This window comes from Tachypleus tridentatus, chromosome 13, assembly GCF_004210375.1.
Source record: "Tachypleus tridentatus isolate NWPU-2018 chromosome 13, ASM421037v1, whole genome shotgun sequence".
NCBI classification, from domain to species: Eukaryota; Metazoa; Arthropoda; class Merostomata; order Xiphosura; family Limulidae; genus Tachypleus; species Tachypleus tridentatus.
In genome coordinates this window covers 108,686,448-108,705,970 of record NC_134837.1, presented here as the reverse complement: position 1 = coordinate 108,705,970, position 19,523 = coordinate 108,686,448, and the positions used below count along the sequence as shown (strand labels likewise).

General features: G+C 30.4%; 1 protein-coding gene across 1 annotated transcript; it reads right to left on the bottom strand.

Moving 5' to 3' along the window:
* Positions 1–1,022: 1,022 nt before the first annotated feature.
* LOC143237032 (transducin beta-like protein 2) lies at positions 1,023–18,100 on the bottom strand. The gene is made up of 10 exons (XM_076475867.1): positions 17,930–18,100; positions 15,690–15,887; positions 14,380–14,431; positions 13,100–13,371; positions 10,696–10,782; positions 8,898–9,033; positions 8,488–8,537; positions 6,719–6,901; positions 6,092–6,278; positions 1,023–1,684 (listed from the first exon to the last, which is right to left on the bottom strand). The coding sequence occupies exons 1-10, from the start codon at positions 18,063–18,065 to the stop codon at positions 1,648–1,650; spliced, it is 1,338 nt and encodes a 445-aa protein (XP_076331982.1). The 5' UTR covers positions 18,066–18,100; the 3' UTR covers positions 1,023–1,647.
* Positions 18,101–19,523: the final 1,423 nt, after the last annotated feature.

The following is a 19,523-nucleotide window of genomic DNA, read 5'->3' as shown; positions in this document are numbered from 1 at the left end:
GCTTCGGAATCTCAGGTGTCAACTTCTTCCACATCTTCTGTTGAGAATGATTTGGCTGAAGAGCTGCCATTAGATTTATCTACTTACTAGTCATGCTACCGTATTTTAGTTTCAAGTCATTTTATTTCGTTTCTGTGTTATTTTGAGAAATGTATCTCCATTTTCCTCTTTATCATGTTTATTTCGTTATTTTGTTTGTTGTTTTTTTGGCGGTAAAGATTACTGGGGAATAAAAAAATAATACAAAACTTAATGTCTTGTAGATTTTCACATTATTACAACTATTTTTTACTGGATGGAATTGATGAATATTAAAAGTCATGCACCACACAGTTTTTGGCAACCTAAACTTGTGGCTAAACAACTGCTACTGTGGCTAAAACAAAATTACTTTATTTAGCCACAGTGGCTAAGAGAGTTATTTTTTTCTAATGGAAGCCCAGAATTCAATAAGTGCTTTCAAAAAGAAAGGAAAAGTAAGGCCCCTAAAGTACTCCTGAAATCACCTGCTTAGGTGAAAGTTGGAATGCCAAAGATGATTTCACCAAATGCCTTAAAAACTTTGTCTGTGCATTGTATTGCCAAAATCTACAGACAAACTAATAAATGGTTTTCTGTTCAAAAATAGTTTTTCTACTACAAATCTGTGCAACTCTTGTTTGATGTATTTATTAAAAGTTTGTATTTCAAGAATGCTATGATGCTAATGTGTTCACCCAATCTTCAGTAATTGCACTTCCCTAGGTTCAACCACTAATGTTCAATATCCTTGATGAAAGGTTTTTACATAAAAACCATTTATTACATTTTAATTATGTGTCCTTTATTTAGATTAACAAATTAAAACTTTTTAAAATTTATATATTTACATAAAATCTCTTAGTTAGATTTAGTTGCAGTCTTTATAAAAATGTGGTTTAGCTGTTCTGTATAATTGTACTCAGTGTAGAATTACAGAATACTTTGAATAGCTATGTTCCCCCTCATTTTAAAATATTACATGTAATACAAGTAAAACTTGATTTTGTCACACAGAAAATTTATTTCTCTTAAAAACTCAAATAACCTGACATATTTTTTAAAACCCAGGATACAAATAACATCATAAAAAAAATCAGTGGAAAACTCAATTATATTACTTTTTTCAAGTATTTCAGTACCTCTGAAAACAGTTTTCAAATACTCAGGAATGCAAAGAGAAAGGATACACATTGCAAACAGAAACCACGTAAAGAAGAAAATGATTAAAACATACAATAGATATTTTAGTAGTTATGAAAAAGTGATATTATTACTTATAGTAGCAAACTTCAACGCCAGTCTTCTCCATGTTACTTCAAAACCCAGTGAGTTGTTTCCAAATTTGCTGTACAACTTTGTACATTGATTATTTTGTTTGCAACAGTTTCTAAAAAATATATATACATATATATGTACTGAAATTATAAACTTATGTATGAATCTGAATAACACTATGAAAGTCAAGTGTACGATAGTAAAATCTTTTTATTTCATTTTAGTCATTACTGTTTCTGTGCTTGAAAAGAATGTATTTGAAACATTTGAAGGCATTAGACAAATAATGCCTCATTTATAAAAGTCACATTGAATTATTTTTATAGTGACATACAGAATCCATAATGTATGTTATTCTTCCATCTTCTCTATGGCTTTAAGTGCAGCTCTGAAACAAGAAAATATTATGATTACTAATGGTATCAACAGATGAATTTATAACATAAACAATGTATGAATTAAATACAAAGAGTTACTCCTAAGAACTTGTTTCTTTAACCGATTATTTTTTCTTGAAATAAAGCAAGTGATTCTTCTTATAAAATATTAAAGAATTAACTGCTGGTCTTATGCAATTCTATATAATGGTCCTATATTTTATTCAGATGAAAACGTAAGAATGAGAAAGATGTACAAGTTGCCCAACATTACATCAGTATTATTCGTGGTAATTCTTATATATTCATAGTCTTAAGGGTCAGTAATAATTAATTACAAATATAAATGTTGGACGTATCCCACACTCTATAAAATTAAAAAACAGCTACAATTTGATAGAAAAAATACACCACTTAAAAATGTCATGGTAACATTGGTGAAACACTGTTTTAAAATTATGCATTTTTCTGTCCCACTTTAGCTGTTTCTGGATTTTAAAGATTTAATTATACAGAAGAATCTACTCAAAACAATACACGATTTCTCTTGTGGAGGTTTAAAAATCTACTAACCCAATAGGACTACCCAATTTTGTATTCAGGCTACCAATTCATAAGCACTAGTCTGGGGTTAATATAATTATGCTTACATAAAATGTGTGCATGTGTGTAACCCTAAATAATTAAAATTTATCAAAATGCTACTCACTGTTATTTTCTCCTTTAGATCATGAAATATCTACTCTGAAAATTTTGTAAGATCAGTGTCTTTTAATGATAAACTAATCCATTATAATCTTGATATATAAACACAAATATATGCAACTCAGTTACTGATTTGTCAGTTAAATTGTTAATTTGTTAGGTTTCATGTTGAAAACACTTTTTAATGTGTGATTATTTTTCACTGGGATTACAATATTTATTTTAATGTAAAGTTTTATTGGTACCAGATGGAACAGCTGTGTTTAACCAAAATGACTGACCACCCACCTGGAACTACACAGCTTCTTTCCCATATACAATGCTAATGTGTTGCATACTTCAGGACACGTTGTAAAAAGTTTGCCACATACGAGGTCTGTTAAAAAAATACGCGGACTGTTTGAATTGCGCGGCTTCAGTTGGTTCCAGGGGAATCCGCTTGGTGTCGCTAGGTTCGCACATATCAGCTAATTACGACGCCATTTCCCGATTGCAGATATCTTCATTTGTGTATTAGCTACGCGGTTTTAAGTGAAGTGGGATTTTTTCGTTTGGCGGATTTCAGAATGAATGACCTGAAGGAGCAACGACTTGCTGTGAAATTTTGTGTTAAACTTGGAAAATCTGCAACTGAAACTTTTGCTATGCTTAACACGGCTTACGGTGATGTTGCTATGAAGCGTACGGCATGTTTCAAGTGGCATGAACGTTTTAAGGATGGTCGACAGTCCATTGAAGATGGACGTCCTTCCACGTCAACTGACGACCCACACGTCAACAAAATCAACACCCTGGTGCGGGCAAATCGACGTCTGACTGTCAGGGAGCTTGCTGAAGAGTGTGGGATATCAGTTGGATCTTGTTACGAGATTTTGACCGAAAAATTGAAGATGCACCGCATTGCTGCGAAATTTGTGCCTCAGAACTCGTGAGTGTTTGGCCAAACACTCGATCACTGTTCTTCCCCACCCCCCCACCCCTACTCACCTGACCTTGCTCCTTGCAATTTTTTCTTGTTCCCCAAACTCAAAAGACCCTTGAAAGGAAGAAGATTTGAGACGATTCCCGAGATTAAGGCAAATGCGACGAAGGAGCTGGAGGACATTACAAAAGAAGCGTACCAGGACTGTTTCAACAAGTGGAAACGCCGTTGGGATAAGTGTGTGCGTTGGGGAGGAGAGTACTTTGAAGAGGTCCCAGACCTGTAACTTCTAAATAAAGTACATTTTGTTTTATTACGTCAGTCCGTGTATTTTTTGAACAGCCCTCGTATGTACACTGGATAATTTAGGTTTTTTATATATTCTTAATTAAATCATACTATTTTAAATGTCAGGAACACCACTCACACACATAAACTAGTTAATATCCCCATAGACTTTATGCCTGTATCAGATATGCAGAAGTAAATGGTATTATTTTCAGTTTTGTAATACTGTGGAAGAAGCAACTGCAATTCATACACATGTATATACACACATGCATATTTGTAATGTGTAATAATATAATCATTGTGTAGTGCAAAAATACAGTTGGGTTGGTAGAATTTCAGTTTGAGTTACTTTCTCATACTTACTAGTCTGTAACTAATACATCATAAATAATTTATATTATTGTCTTAGTTATCCTCATTAGTAGCCCACAACTGTATTGCTCTCAGCTGACTATACTATGTTTAAAGCTTCCTTTTTATTCTTTCAATATTTTAAATAATAACATAAATATATTTACACCACCAGGGATTTTTAACAGGTTTTACCAATTTTTTTTAGTTTATCTTGAAATAGTACTTGACAAAAACATGTTCTAACACATTGAAATATCAAAATAGCTTTAGCTGGAGATTTTTTTTTTAAACTTGCTCCTTTCAAATACTAATCTCACAAAATTGTAATTATATATGAAAGGTTCTTTAATGCAAAAAAAATAATAAAAATTTCAACAGTTGCTAGTGAAACTGCTAATTTAATGTTAACAAAAAGAAATAAACCTCAAGTCAAAATATTTATCTTCTTTTCATTTTCAATAAAAAGAAAGAGCCAAAACAACTTTACATACATTTTGTTGTTATATAGTAGTTTGGTTAATGCCTAAAAGGATAGTGCAACATAAAAATGTTTCTTTCACATAACCAAACCTTTAAGTTCTAGAACTAAAAGTGAGGTCCATATGTGTCACTTAGACATTTCAAACACATTTTTCAACACTATTTATGCTTGTGGGCTATTTAAGTAACACAAAATATATTACTAAATATCCAACTAACTACTGTTGAGGCACTTTATATAATTTACATAGAAAATAAGAGTTTCACCCATCTGAATTGGCCTGCTCTTTAAACTGAGTATTGTGGAAAGCATAAACTTAAAATTACTCAATATGATATAATACAGACCCCACCAGTAATGAGTATTCCAAGATTGTTTTCAATAATTTTAAAATATAATAAATTCTTGATCAATACATTTATATGTAGTAATATCTTTTATAGACTTATATGTTTAAAGTTTAGTTAAAGGAGCCTGAAGTAAATAAAAAGACAAATAACTTTTGGAAATAACAGAAAATATATAGATAAATCAGGGATTTTATCAGAATTCAGTAAGTAGCATTGATAGGGAAGAAGCAGCTATGAGGTTTGAGTGAAAAGAAAAAAACAACATATGCAAGGTTTAGGGAAGTTCAAGAAGTTAGAGATTTGTGTATTCCAAAGCAATTTGGAAATATAACAAAGTTAAATTTAGATTGTATTGTTAAACCTGATAAGTTTCTCAGTCTTTGGGACATCAGCTTTAAAACATTTTCAAGTGCTTATTCTATTATTAACTGTGATGTTATGAAGTTTGCATTTGATGTCATTAAACTGTGTTTTCTTTAAACTCATAACAAAAATGCATTACAGGAAAAAAAAAATTACTTATATCTTATGACAGAAAAATACAGGTTACAATTTTAAATCAATTTATTTTCATTTACCAAAAAACAACTGAAAAGTTTGACATTTCTAGCTTTTCTTTTCTTACCCTCACATGTTGCATGATTATTTATTACATAAATATTTATTATTATCTTTGCCTTAAAATCTCATTTTCATTCTCTTCTGCATACATGAACATCAGTTAACAAATGAAGCACAAAAGCTCTAAACCACTTCAACAGACTCATATTTATACTTACCATTTCCATTGAAACAGTGTATAAAAATATACTTAATTAATATCAGATGACATTCTTTCTCTTCACTGAAGGATATAAAAAAATCCCACATTTTTAAAACAATCCTAATAATAAAAGTGATGTTACAATTGGAGATGGAAATATTGTAATCTATTTGCAGTGATTACATAATGAGGTGCTGTTGGTTTCTGCTTCTCAAGCTCCATCTACAAAAACTATACTACAACTGACTAAAACAAGACAATAATGTGTATTACTCTGTCATTTAAAGGTAGGAAGGTATGTAAGAGGTGTCTTAAAATATGTATGTTTAGCTGTAGTATGAAACTAACACGTTTTTTTACATGAAATATTAAACTCGTAGGTAAGGCCATCATGCAATTCATGGGTGTTGAACATTCATGGAGTGTAAATTTTGATTAAGCTTGTCAGTTACAAACAGCATTGTTGATCATAAAAAATACCAGATATACATCCATGTAAAAAAAGCAATAACAGTCTCAGCTTAATTAAGAGAAATATCTACTTGAACATACTTAGCTTCATCTATTTGAGACTGTAGTCGTTCCTTAATGTTTTGATTACTGGCATGTTTCCTTTTTTCTTCTAGTTCATGGACGGTGTTCTTGTAACCCTGAACATTATGGAAGACTCGAATGTGCTTCCCTCCCGCAACAAGTAAGTATTTACCACTATGAGAAAATTGTAAAGCTCTGATTGGGCCTGAAATAAAACCAGAGTTTTATCTAATTATATAATGAGAGTTTGACAGATAAGAATAACGAAAAAATTAAAGAATTTTTTTTTTAAATTTACTATTAAACAATTTATAGTGGAAAAACAACCAAAGATAAGAAAAATGTAAAGCCCTTCTAATTTAAAAAAGAAAAAAACTATCTATAAACCTTTAACAAAGTGAGAAAAGAAATTTGTGGTTCTCATAAGATATTTTGGATAAGAACAAATTAATAACACATTTTTCAGCTCTTGTGCAAAATCTGACTAATAACTTTCTTTGATTGGCTGGACTGAAGTAAAATGCTGTCTCAATGATTTGTTGCTTAAGAGTTAAAATATTTCTCAGACTAACAACTGGTTAGGGTTAAAACAATACTTCAATAACTATTTATGGCTTCTTGTTTTTCACAAGCATGTTCTCTAACCTGAGTGAACTTCTTCAAATCTTTCACTTTCTTCTCCAGTTGCCCTTGAAAACATGGAAACACTTTTGGAAGAAGCTATGGCTACTGTTCTACCATCTGGTGAAAGAGTTATTATACTGGGAGATGGACTAGCAAATTCTCCTTTCAGTAAGAGATAAGGTTCTTGGCCTTTCTGGTATTCAACTAGTAAAAGAGAGTAGACAATATGTGATATTGTAACAAAACATTTTTTATTTAACAGTCAAAACTTTAAGCCAAAATAAATTCACAGTTTTAAAAACAGTTCCATTTTACGTTACTTGCAAATTTTTGACTTAATATATTTCTACTAATTTTTATACATCAGAATTCAATTTATGACTCAAATCCAAATTTTAATCTTTTACCAATAGCTAAATGTTCTAAAACTGTGTCAATTTTAGTTTTAGTTGTTTTTAAACACAAAGCTGTACAATAGGTTATCTGTGATGTGCCCACCAAGGGTACTGAAACTCAGGTTTTAGCAATATAAGCCTTCAGATTTACCATTGTGTCACATTAAACAAACAATATTGAATATATAAATATTGTGAAATATGAATTGTAATTACTGCAATAATAACATAATACCTCATTAACTAAGATAAATCAAACCACATATGGATTTATAAGCATCTGTTGTTTCTGTGTAAAGATGGGAAAATTGTTTACCATATGAATGTGCTAGAAATTAGGCTATTTCAGAGTTGTAGCAGCTACATGTGAGTGACTGGTTCAAAGATATAGTAGTTACTATGGTCACCAATACAGAATTATAGCTGCTACAGCTCAACTACTGCTTCAGAGTCACAGCTACTTTTGAGTTGTTTGTTCACTGTTAAATAAACTACCATTGAGCTCAATGGTTTCAGCTTTGCACAACAGGCTGTCAGCTGTTCTGTATGCACCTGCTTGTCTACGTTGGTACTGACAAATGTTACAACTTTGATTCTGTACAATGATTAAGTAGATGCATGCTCAACCCAAGTCATTAGTGCATTGTGTCTAAGACACAATAACTACAATTTACATACATCAAGTTTTGATATTAGCCACACATTTGTTGAAAGTGTATAAATATGACAAAATATTCGTGCTGATTAATTACAAACATTAAATTTAACAGACTTTTGTTTTCAAATTGATGTAGCTAACATTAGCAACTATGAAAGTCACTGAAAGATACCTCTTGAAATAATTTCATTGAAAAAATACATAGCACTTTTAATATACAAATTTCAAAAGAATTCAATATCAAAGATGATAAACATATTTGTTGATAAAACTGTTCATACTAATTTCAAAAATTATATTTAAAGTGCATCAAATTTCATTTTCTCAAAATATTTATAAATTAAATTATTTTCAATCACATAAAATAACCTTTTCTCAAATGTTTGTAAGTGAAGTTACTTTCACTCATATTTAACAACAAACAAAAATTATCTTATACTTCTGCAAAAAAAAACTTTCTAAAGTTTTTTCCAATAGAAGTATCAGAAAAGAAGGCTCTTCACAAACTACTTATGTACCACCACATCCATGTAAACACATCATGAACTTGTGAAAACATTAACTAAATTAACTTATTATTTCCCTATTACAGAAACACGTATTGTAGAAATCTTTAACACTGTGGGTAAAATTAGCACTGTGTGAAATCAAAGACAGCTTTTGAATGTTTTTACACAAATAACATAAACTTGAAGAATCTTCTCCAAGCAATGTATACTGAAAACAAAAAACCTCACTGTTGGTATCCCACAATCTCCATGTTTGGTCTTTAGATACCGAAGCCATTCTGAAAAAAACAGCACGTTTCTGATCAACATTATTAAGTACAAGAGATTCAACAATATTATTCACAGATTTCACTCATCAACATATGAAAATGCTTCAACTTCCATCAAAATGATCAGATCTAATTCTACAATTAATTATGTCACAAAGCAAACAATATTACCTTTCATTTTTAATTTTGCAATTAATTTCTTATTATCACTTTTAAAATCATGTATAAATTCAAAAATTCAACTACTTATGAAATGTACATTCATATTTTAGGAAATTATTCCACTGAAAATGAAAATTACTTTTTATGCACTCCATCAAATAAATTACAACACAATTATACAATTTTTAAGATTTTACTGATGTCTACCTGCTGGAGTCATTAGAGAATGCAAAACTGTAAACACCTGCAGAGTGGCCCTTCAGTTCAAAAGCTCGTTTTACTTCCTTGAAATCTCCTCCTTTGCTAAAGATAACTTCCCATACTTTTACATCTGGAGTAAAACCTAAGTCACAGTGACATTTGATGAATATCAGTTCTGCCCAAAGCAGAGGACAGTAATTTGTGGAATTTTTAATTGATTAAATGTTGAGCTCATTTATTGATTAAGTTCAACTAACCCATTATTCTCACAGGATGTCAATAGTTGGAATAATAAAATATAATAATAATAATCAGAAAAATTAATTTTGGTTTGTTGAATATTTTTGTGAACCCTGACACTAATCAATCAAACTTGAATTAAGTATGGTAACATGAAATAAATATGTAATATGCCAATTACTTGAATATTGAAATGATAAAATAGTAAAAAAAAATTGAAACATTAAATTATTATTATTGTGTTAATAATAAATTTAATCATAATATTTAAATCAATTATTTTAATGACAGTAATCATTGTAAATTAGGCTCAATGGTGATTAATTATATCAGTTAACTGTCCAGTTGTAAGCAAAACACTGAAATACCTTATCAGTACCATCAATACTATATATATACTATGTTAGCTGGAATTAGGTGCATTTTAGAGTGGCTATGACACAAATATTTAAAAAGTTATAAAATTAGCAACACAATATGATACCCAGAAAACATACAGCATCAAAAATATACCAGAAATATGTGTTGAATCTTGTTTAAAAAAAACAGTACAGGTATCATTTATCAGTATTACTATTAAAGCTCAAATTGTCTTTCAACATTCATACAACTTTAAAAGAATAATATCCACCCATGTTAACTTTTACTTTTTCATACTTGTATTTTATATTTTAAGTACCAATAACATGATGTCAGACTTAACTCTTTGGCACCTTTGAGAATGTACCCATTATCCAAGAATAAAACTGTAATACAAAGTTAAAGCACATACAAAAATTAAAATCATGCTTGTTTTTCATACACTTTTGAAAATAAAATTTTATACTTGACATTTATTCAATTATAAATTTATTCATTTAATTATTTTCATAAGATTTTATAAAACCATCAGTACTGATTTTGGGCTACTTTTAAAGAACAAAGAATAAAAACATTAGTGTTTATGAATTCCATAAGTTTCTTCGCAGCACATGATACTTGTAGTATCATATGTTCTAACAGAAAAATCGGCTTAATAAGAGTTTTATTCTGTTTTTCAACTATGTAAGTCAATATGGCTTTTGGTTCATTGGAATCTCACACTGAGGTTGAAACAAAATGATAAGCTTAATGATATGTTACTAAACAAAAAATGTTTGTGAACAGCATCTAACCACAGTTACAATCCTTGTTTTTTAAAGCTTTTATAAAGCTTACTTTAGCATTTCATACTTCACGGAATTTGTAATGCTGCAGTGTGATGTAAAACAAAATGTTTAGGTGGAATAAAATGAGGTAGAGAATTGTTAGGTTTAGTTTTATCATTTCTTTTCCTTCATGCATTACAAATCTGATAGGCCATAGGGATATTAGCAGTTGAATGATGAAAGCAAATAATCAAAAAGAAATGTGCAAAACATAAATAAGTATAAAATGAATGTACGACTTATTACATATATTAATTATACCTTTTGATTAACAATTAAAAAATAATTGTTTATAATTTTGATATTATTTAAAAATGCCATTTTTTTATTGTATGCCAATACAATTGTAGAAGTATTTATAGAAAAATTTCTCTCACCTGATGATGCCACAAACCTTCCACATGGTGAAACACATCCCCAGTAGTTGTTTACGTGATGAGTGTCTAGACTGGTCAAAACCTCTCCTGAAAATTAAAAATTATAATTTGTATGTAACATCAAAGCTACAAAAACACTTGACAATTTCCAATATGCACAACAGTTTTAGAATACACAAAATATAAAACATATTTCTTGATAAGTTTATATGAGTGCTTATCATAATCCTGTAAAAATAATAATATCTTCATTTTAAAATTCATAAATCATGGTACTTTTGTACAAAAAATGCTTTAAAAAACTAAATGTACATTTGATTCTTGGTAACTGAGCTTATATTAGAGCTTAGCCAGTAGATACTTGTTAGTTTGTTTCTTTTGAATTTCATGCAAAGCTACTTAAGGATTATCTGTGCTAGCCACCTCTAATTTAGCAGTATAAGACTAGAGGGAAGACAGCTGGTCATCACCACCCACCACCAACTCTTGGGCTACTCTTTTACCAACGAATAGTGGGATTGATTGTCACATTATAATGATCCCAGGGCTGAAAGGGCGAGCATGTTTGATGTGATGGGATTCGAACCCACAACCCTCAGATTACAAGTAGATGCACAAGATTTATTTATGTTCACTCAATGTAGCTTTAGTTACATTCAAGGACTTAATTGCCATTAGTTTGAAAGGAACTGTCATTTTGCTGAGATAAATACTTTTCATTATGTAAAAATGATTGTAACTCCACAATCTTTAGGCTTGAACCTGATAGCTAACAAAATAAAGTTGCTTTGAATCATGTATCAATCAAGATTTATGTCAAGCAATCTATAATAAAATATGACAGTGGTTCACTTATTTGCAAGTTTTAAGACAACAACCAAGTTGATATACATGTCATTTACACTGATTTTGTGCAATTAAATCCAAAGGATGAATATATGGTTCACTGAAACATTGATCTTGTATTGTGAATTGTTTACATACAAGTGTGAAGCTCCTGCACACTGATAATGAATGTTCTTTAACACTATAAATATACAAAGATCTGGACAAGATCAAATTTAAAGCTTATAATAACTTATGTAGTTCACCAGAAAAAAATATTGCTTACTTAAAATGGGTTTGTATCAATGTTTGATTTGTAACTTATATAATTACTGTTTTCTTAAAAATTGCACTGCCTTTTTTGTTTTCATGACAAACTTTGAAAAATATTACTTGAGCTTCATATGTAAAACAAAATTCTGTCAGGTTTAATTTATGTTGTAAAACTTTTATTAAAATATCTTTCATTTCATAATACTTAGATTTTATTAATTAATTTGATTTCAGGTTTCAATAAAAAATAAATGCTAAGCAGCAATGTATGGATTGTATCATTTATATAATTTGCTTCATAATTAATTAAAACTCTCAACTAAATTATAAAATATGTAACACTTTATCAACTTCAATTTTCAATCATTTTTAGTCAAAATGTGTATTTTGAGTAGAAGTGCTTAAGGGGAGTTACTGCACAATGATGTTGTTTCACCCTCCTGTTTGTGGAAGGCTATTGTATGCAGATTGTCATTGTGCACTATCACAGTTCATGCTAAACACATGATTTTTAATAAGAGTTAACTCAAGGTTAGTGGCATGTCAATGTCATAGGCAAGCAAGCAATGGATCAAGTTATTCTGTGTGAAGAGGTGAGCTATGTCTCAAAAGTTTCTAGTTTGACATAAAGGAAAATATCCTCAATATTAAAATGCACTTTAAAGAACATTAAAACCATGTCTCTTAAATTAAATTAGTATACACATTTAAAGTCAAAAATGTGGCTGTTTTTCGTAGTGAAGATATTAATAGCACAAATGCAGCTTAAATATCTACATCATGTCCTTCCATTTAGATAATCATCATATCTCCCTTATGTCATGCAGGCAAATAGCTTTTTCATAAGTGAAGAATGCAATTATAGAACTTTATCATGAACATTTTGAAACTCTGAAATTCTAAAACAAAAGGAATTGTTTTTAATATTTTACAAAATGGTGTCTCATAACAACAGTTTGGACATTTAACACACTTAAAACAATTAAAGGAAAACTAAATCAAATTACATAAGTTTCTTTAAGCCAAAACTAGATACTACTTAAGTATTTGATAAGTTGGTTCTAAGTTTCATGCAATTTGGTTATGTATTTCCACTGTAAGGAATAAATAATCTGAAGGATATCGATGACACCCTCACAGTTTGGAAGAAGCACCTTACTTTAATGTTGTATACCTTTCCCATTTTTCTGTGTCCTGTGAATGGAGAAGTTTTTCTTCTATTCAAATGATTTATTTTCAATTAATGCAAACACTGCTTTGAACTATTCAAGCAACTGAAAATTACTTGTTTTCAGATAAACTATACCTTTCAAATCCCAGATGACCATTAGGGTATCAGATGAGCATGTCATGATGAATCGACCATTACAAGATATTCCTATATTGATGATGTCTTTTGTATGATGTTGAGGAAATGTTAGAATTGGTTCAATGTTTCCTGGAGAGCCATCATCCTTCTTTCCAACCTTATACACCTGTACAGTGTTACCTAAACTCTGACAGATAATGAAAGCTTTACTGTCTGGACTCCATTTCACTCTAGTAGCATGATCAAACTCCACATTGGCACGAACAGACCTAATTCCATGTAAATATTTCATGAGGGAATCATCTTAACAAATTATCTAAATAAACTAACACTACAAATGTTCAGATTCTAATAGCTATATTTTTGATAAAATATCTATGTGCACATGTAAATGTTATAAAATAATGAATACTTTTCATCGAAAAATAACAAACCTTTTTCAATGAATATTATGTTACTTTCCACTGTTACAATTAAAGGCTTTATGGTGGTATTTCTATTAATGAATTCAAATTATTTTATGTTTAGAAAAGTTTTGTAATTGTTTTCCATAAAAAATAATAGTCTTTCAAAATATATTTATTCTTGTTTGTTTTCAATATACAAGTGACAAGTGCAAGGATGGATTTCATACAAAAATTATTCAAAACTTTTTGTTGGTGAAAAATGAAATGTCAATTATTTCAGTAACCTGTATAATAAAACTATTTTTGAGTTAACAATTGACATTATTGTGACAGTAATTCTGTAACCTTAGCAAGTGATAATAATTACTAATGAATAATACACATTTAAGTCAAATTCTTAAAACTAATAATGCCTCTGAATTATAATTGTAACTCAGATTGAAATTACTGGTAATATCTTTGATTTTCAGCTTTAAACCAAATTCTGACTAGTGTTTATCTTTGAGATTGAGCTCTAACTCAAACTGAACAACTGTAATGTTTACACTACTTTTAATGCATTCCAGCGGCACAGCAATATGTTTACAGACTCACGCAACTAGAAACAACGCTCAATACCTGTGATGGGCAGAGCACAAACAGCCCACTGTGTAGCTTTTTGTTTAATTCAAATTAACCAACCATTTTTAATAACTTAGTAATGCTTAAGTTTTTAACTTATCCATGTACTACTAAGGTATCATGAGTGATTACAGTGCTTAGATTTTATACTTGATATGATTTGGACATTTCATTAAACACTGACAGTTCATACGCTAAATGTAAATTAACTTTGAAAAAATATTGTTTCAAACTTGAATGTATACTTACTTGTGTTCTTTCTGAGCAAAAGTTTTCACACTCCACAACAGAACTGCTCGATCTAAAACAAGAACAGCAATGTTTAGACTGCTGTTTACTATGTTTACTATGTGATACTATTTCTGAGAGTCAACATTTCAACTGTTCTTATATGCACTTTGTTTCTTACAAGATTCACATGTAAGGAACAAATAATTGCTGCATGTACACCTTGCTGGAAAAGTGTGTACAGCCTTCTTAATGACAGAACAGGATGTCTTCCAAAAATGCAAGAAATGTTCATTGTCGAATATCAATGCTGCCCTGATAGAGCATCTTCCAAGGAACAAGATAGATTTTAGAGGCCTTGTATAAGGTTCCTGATGAATCTATAAAACATCTTTCAATAAAACAAACAGATTTCAGAAAACTATCACACAGCTGTCTTGATGAAGCTGAAATGTGTCTTCCACAAGATGAGTGATATATTCATTACCAGCATCTCCTGAGGTAGCCCACAAGTAAAATTTACCAAAACAAGTTTGTAACCAGTCATCATTACACATCATATGGTAAAATCACATATGAGCTTTAAGACATCCTGCAACAAAACATTATTGTACAACTGACATAAACAAATTTATTAATATATCCATATTACATTCACTACTGTAATTTCTTTTTCAAGTATCATGTTAGAAATAGTATCTCCTATGTTTTAAATCACAGTGAATATTAGATGTTACAGATATAGCATAAAATCACAAGTTTGGGTAAAATGCAAAACTGGTTCAAAGTGCATGACTGGTTTCAGTATTTCATTCAACATCGTATGATGTATCTGATGTCAAAATTAAAAACTATTTGTGTAAAAGAGAATAAATAACAGGTGCAATATAGAGAGGTACTGAAAAAACATAGGAATTCATTTCAGTGGTTCTAGAGGTTATATAAACACAATATTTCATGCGTACAATGGAAAAAGGCATTTTTATTCTTCACACACACATCACCTAGCACTCTGAATCCAACTGACATCCTCAACTCATAGAAATATCCCAAGTACAAACACTTGTATTACTCATCTAAATTTTATGTACAACAGACTTGTACATTCTACTAAGACCTTGCAAAAAATTTTCATAGATACATGAAATAAATTTGTAATGACAAACAATATTCCTTTTCCAACACAAAGTCAGTCCAATGGATCAAACCTTTTGACAACTGGATTAAGAATTAATGCATTATGAAAAACTAATTTTTCTTTTCCTGTCAAAAATGTATGCTGGTTATGTGTATTTTTCTAAATATATTCTGGATTTTATGAAACAATTTACCATCTGAACAAGAAGCCAAGTATTTCCCATTGCTACTAAAGTCCATGTCAAGAATGTTGCCACTGTGACCTTTCAAGGTGCATATCAACCAGGGATGAGTATAATGAGGTTTTGCATCACGTCGTTTGTCAGATGTGCCTTTTTTTTTCTTGTTCTGACTTCCTCTTGATTCTTTCTGTTCAATGTTGGTATCCAAATCTGTTACAAGGACAATATTCATTCTTAAATTAAACAAGAGCATAGAACCTTACAATTTCTGAAAATGACATAAGAAATACTACTTTATAAAAATGCACAATACTTTCTACTTACGGTTTCCCATCAAAAAGATGAATTCATTATTTAGGAAAAGGGGTAAACAGAACACAACAGAGATTGCTTAGAAGCTTTACTTACTCATCCTTGATGTCAATATCTTGTAAATAAAACTTACAAATATTATATTCTAAATTAAATAACAAAAAGCAAGTTAACACTAGCTATCTCACCAATGAAGATATAATTCCTTATGGTTTTGTTGAAACAGATAACACAGGTCTTCAAATTTAAACTTAATAAAAGTTGTTTCAGTTTTAATAATGGATTTTTCATAATTTTGCAATGCAGATATCAAAGTTGATATTCATTTTTTCTATCACATAAGGATATTTTACAAATTGAGAAGAAAAACACTCTTACTTAAATCAAATTTACTAGAAGTATAACAAAATATGTTTGGGTAATTTTCACAACCTCTTGTTGACGTACCAATGAATAAATGATATCGAAAAGAAAAAAATAATGTCAAAATGCACACACAAACATCAAGAAATGACACGTCATGTGGCCTGTTAACCATTTATATACTAGCAGTGTTTCTTGTGGGTTTTAGAACAATCAATAACACTCACTTTACAACTGGTCTAGAGAAATCTACAGTCAAAGGTTGTACATTTTAAGCATGACAAGATATGACCCAATTTCAGTGAGAATTATTCACAGTTATGTAAAAATATATATGATGTTTTGTGAAAAATCTGTACATGACAGAGAAAAATGGATATCATTTTTGAACTCAAGGTACAGAACATATAAAAATTTCAAGGCAATAAAACCATCACAGGCCTGTGTACTTATTTCACACACTAAAATGAGAGAATTTGTTTTCCACTGACTAGATACTGAATATAAACATCACAGAAATAAATAACAAAAGTAATATGATAAGACCTGTTTTATCTTTAAATATCCTAAAAGAATGTTATGACAAACAACATAACATGTTTGAATAATAATAAATACAAATCACATAATTATATTTCTTGGTTACAAGAAAGATAATAAACACCGCTGATATTTCTGTGGCTTTAACACTCAACCCCAGTAGCACCTCATTCTTCATACAAAACTTTGTGTAACTCCCAACACCCAGATCTCCTTTTAGTTTCAGGTATTTCTGTAACCTTAATCCCCAACCTTACACATTCCTTTATCTTCTCCCACTATAAAAGCTCAACACTTAAAATTGGAAACAAAAAGGCAATTAATATCCTGTTTAATAGTATAATGTGCTTGAACATTTCATCTGAGCCAGTTTGACTGTACAAATAAAAAATAACAAAGGCTTAATACCTATGTTTATCATTTTATGCATGAGAGAGAAGGCATGACCAAATTAATACTCAAACAGTCAAAGAGCATAACTTCATCAGATTTTGAACTATCCTTCAAAGCTACATGTGAATTTATTTTGCAGAAAACATTTTTCATAATTTATTTCATAGGGTTCGTATACCATGCAAGCTCTTTTACCTGACGATTTTGAATATAAAAACCTTGTTCCACATCAAAACTCAAATACTTCAAAATTTTGAATTTTTTATAATTGTTTTCTGTTGAGCAGTGATATCACTCACTCTCTACTAAACACTGAATTAAAAGATATTTTATTCAAAAAAATGTTAAGCATCTTCATTAACATTAGTGTTACTGTTAAAATGTTTGACACCACATAAACGAGTTTAAATTATGTCTTAAGAACATGTAGTGTGTAATAAAACAATTTACAACAGTTTTTATTAAATAAACTGTAAAGACGGAAATTATTCATAAGTAAGTATTCACGTGGTAATTCCACTGCCACATATACAGGCCTCGACAACTGGCAACCGGTGTGTTTAAGATCCTATCATCTTAGCTAGTAACTGAATTCTCACAAGAAATATGTTTATTGTGAAAATTACAAGAAGAAAAAATCACACCTTTCGAGTTTTGGGATGCGTCACCTTGATCATTGTAACTGAGAAAATAAACTATTAAAAGTATCACAAATGCTATCACTGCCGTAACAAGAACAATTTGCATATTCTCACTCAACACTTCGATTAAACCCGCCATCCTATTTACTCAGCAGAACTAATAGCGTGTTGTGGAACTTGTGTGCAACAGAAATTAAGGTACTTCCATTTGTATTTATGAAAAATTAAATCATTCAATTTGTTTCAATCTTTTTAATGTAATATTTACCACATATAAGCTTGTGTATAAATATTATATAATTACACAATTACATATTTAGAAAACTATTTAAAATTTTTCATTTCAAGAAAATAACAGATAATCAATTACAAAAAACACTAAGAAAGTGTGTAATGCAATAACACAGTTCATACCAATAAGCCAAATTACAAAGAGCGTTCATCATCATTATCATGACGGTTGTTTCAGTATAAAATATTCAGAGGTGGAACCTCAGAAGATTACCGAGGATATTCAGAAGCCTGAGTTTCTCTTCTCCCTGCTCCTGATGGAGGTGAGGGGCTGTATCAAAGAATTTTCTAAGGACCTTTTTCAATTGCGCAATTATATTTTAACTTTATAACTTTTTAATACATGCCGCCTTATTGCACCTCATATATACAGGCCTGTTAATAAATGACCCGAAAAACGAAAAATATTCTAGTATATTCATTTATTTATAACCTATCAAATGAAATTTCATAATGTCAAATACGTTGTTTTAATATATGTCAAGTTGAACTTACTTATATAGATGAATATTCAACTTACAATTATGTTTACAGGTGCACAAATTGTTATCAATTGCGCAATAGAAAAACTATTGAGCTGTACCTGGATTTCATGATTTTAGCATTCTTGGAGTACAGGATGATGTTACTATAGCTCTCCTCAAAGTCAAAAGGCCTTTTTGGGATTTATGGTCCTTCAGGTTGGTGGGGTACCTATACATTCAATGCCTTGAATTAGATGTGGAAGGAAACGGTAGTACCCTGAGAAAATACGGTTTCCCTGATCAGATATCGAATACTATACCTGCCCAGTACCCATTTATATGTGAGAGATGTTGTAGCAACCTGTAGAAGAAGAAGAAAGGCGTTATGAAAGAGGTCGAGGGTTGGCGTGATAAGAAATTTTACTTGATGAACTTGAAACAAAAGGGAGTGAAATCAAAAAGGTCTGTCGTGGAGAGGTTCTTCGTTATTGCTGGTGAGAGACGGTGGGAAAAATGAACCTAGCACGGGGCTTTTCGGTTGCATCTGGAGGTGGTGACAGAATACTAACTTGGTAAATAAGCTTCATAAGCATTGGAAAAGTAAAAGAAAACAAGCAGCATACATTTCTTCATTTACGGGAAAGAACATAAATATTAGAACATCTTTTAAAAACGTACAATAATTACTGAGTGTGTATGTGCGTGTAATTAAGCACAAAACTACACAATGGTTTTTCTCTGCTCTGTCCACCACAAGTATTAAAACCCGGTTTTTAGATGATGACCGACTCAATATTATTATGTAGAATCAAAATGCAATCTAGATTTGGAGAGAAGTTTAA